This window comes from Trypanosoma equiperdum (assembly GCF_001457755.1).
Source record: "Trypanosoma equiperdum strain OVI genome assembly, contig: ctg_49, whole genome shotgun sequence".
Lineage (NCBI taxonomy): Eukaryota > Euglenozoa > Kinetoplastea > Trypanosomatida > Trypanosomatidae > Trypanosoma > Trypanosoma equiperdum.
This window is the reverse complement of record NW_027124420.1, coordinates 1-694: the sequence shown is the minus strand read 5'-3', so window position 1 is coordinate 694 and position 694 is coordinate 1. Positions and strand designations below refer to the sequence as shown.

Below are 694 nucleotides of genomic sequence, written 5' to 3'. Positions count from 1 at the left end.
GCCGTCGCCGGGGTGAAGTCGGTTCGCCCATACGCCGCTTTCTTGATCGCGTTGGCTGCCTGGCTTGCTGCGTCCTTTGCTGGGCCGGTTGCTATGCTAACTATGTCATTCATAGTTATGAAGGCCTGTTCCGCTATTGGTCTTAGTAATCTCCTGTAGGCAGCTAGCTGGCTCGGTGTGGCTTCTTGTAGACCAGCCGCCGCTAATACCTTTTTGCGCTGTGCTTCGTTTGACACCTCTTTGCCTGCCTCTTTCCAGTACGCCTCTCGAGGATTAGGGGTTGTTGGCGCTTTGGGCACAGGAGCTGTTAACTGCGATGAAGATGGGTGTTCGTTGTATCCCTTGATAACCTGTTGCCAGCTCTGCGTCCCTATTGAATTGTTCAGTTTTATAATGTCCAAATAAGATTCCTTGGCTGCGCTTTCTGAGAGTTTATTCGCTTCAGGACGTTGTGCTAGTATGACGAGGTTGCAGAGTTGCAGGAAAAGGTGCGCGTGTTCGCCTGCCGCCACTGCCTGACACCTGTGTGCTTGGCATGCTATTAAAGCTATCGTTGCCAGGGTGGGGTGTAATAAACGTTGTCTTTCCGACTGCATTACTGCGTTGTTCGCTTTTTTCCCTTTCTTTTTTGACTTGCCAGAGGTTTTCAAGTAGTGTGTCCGTAGATGTTTTGGTTTGACCTTAGCTGCACGGT

General features: G+C 50.6%; 1 protein-coding gene across 1 annotated transcript in view; it reads right to left on the bottom strand.

Annotated features, from left to right (window-relative positions):
* TEOVI_000212200 (Trypanosomal VSG domain containing protein, putative) overlaps positions 1–31 on the bottom strand; it is a gene marked incomplete at both ends in the record, with an annotated part of 915 nt that extends 884 nt beyond the window's left edge. The window contains one exon of the mRNA XM_067225239.1: positions 1–31. Within this exon, the coding sequence (XP_067081340.1) occupies positions 1–31 (31 nt within the window).
* Between the last annotated feature and the right edge of the window lie 663 nt (positions 32–694).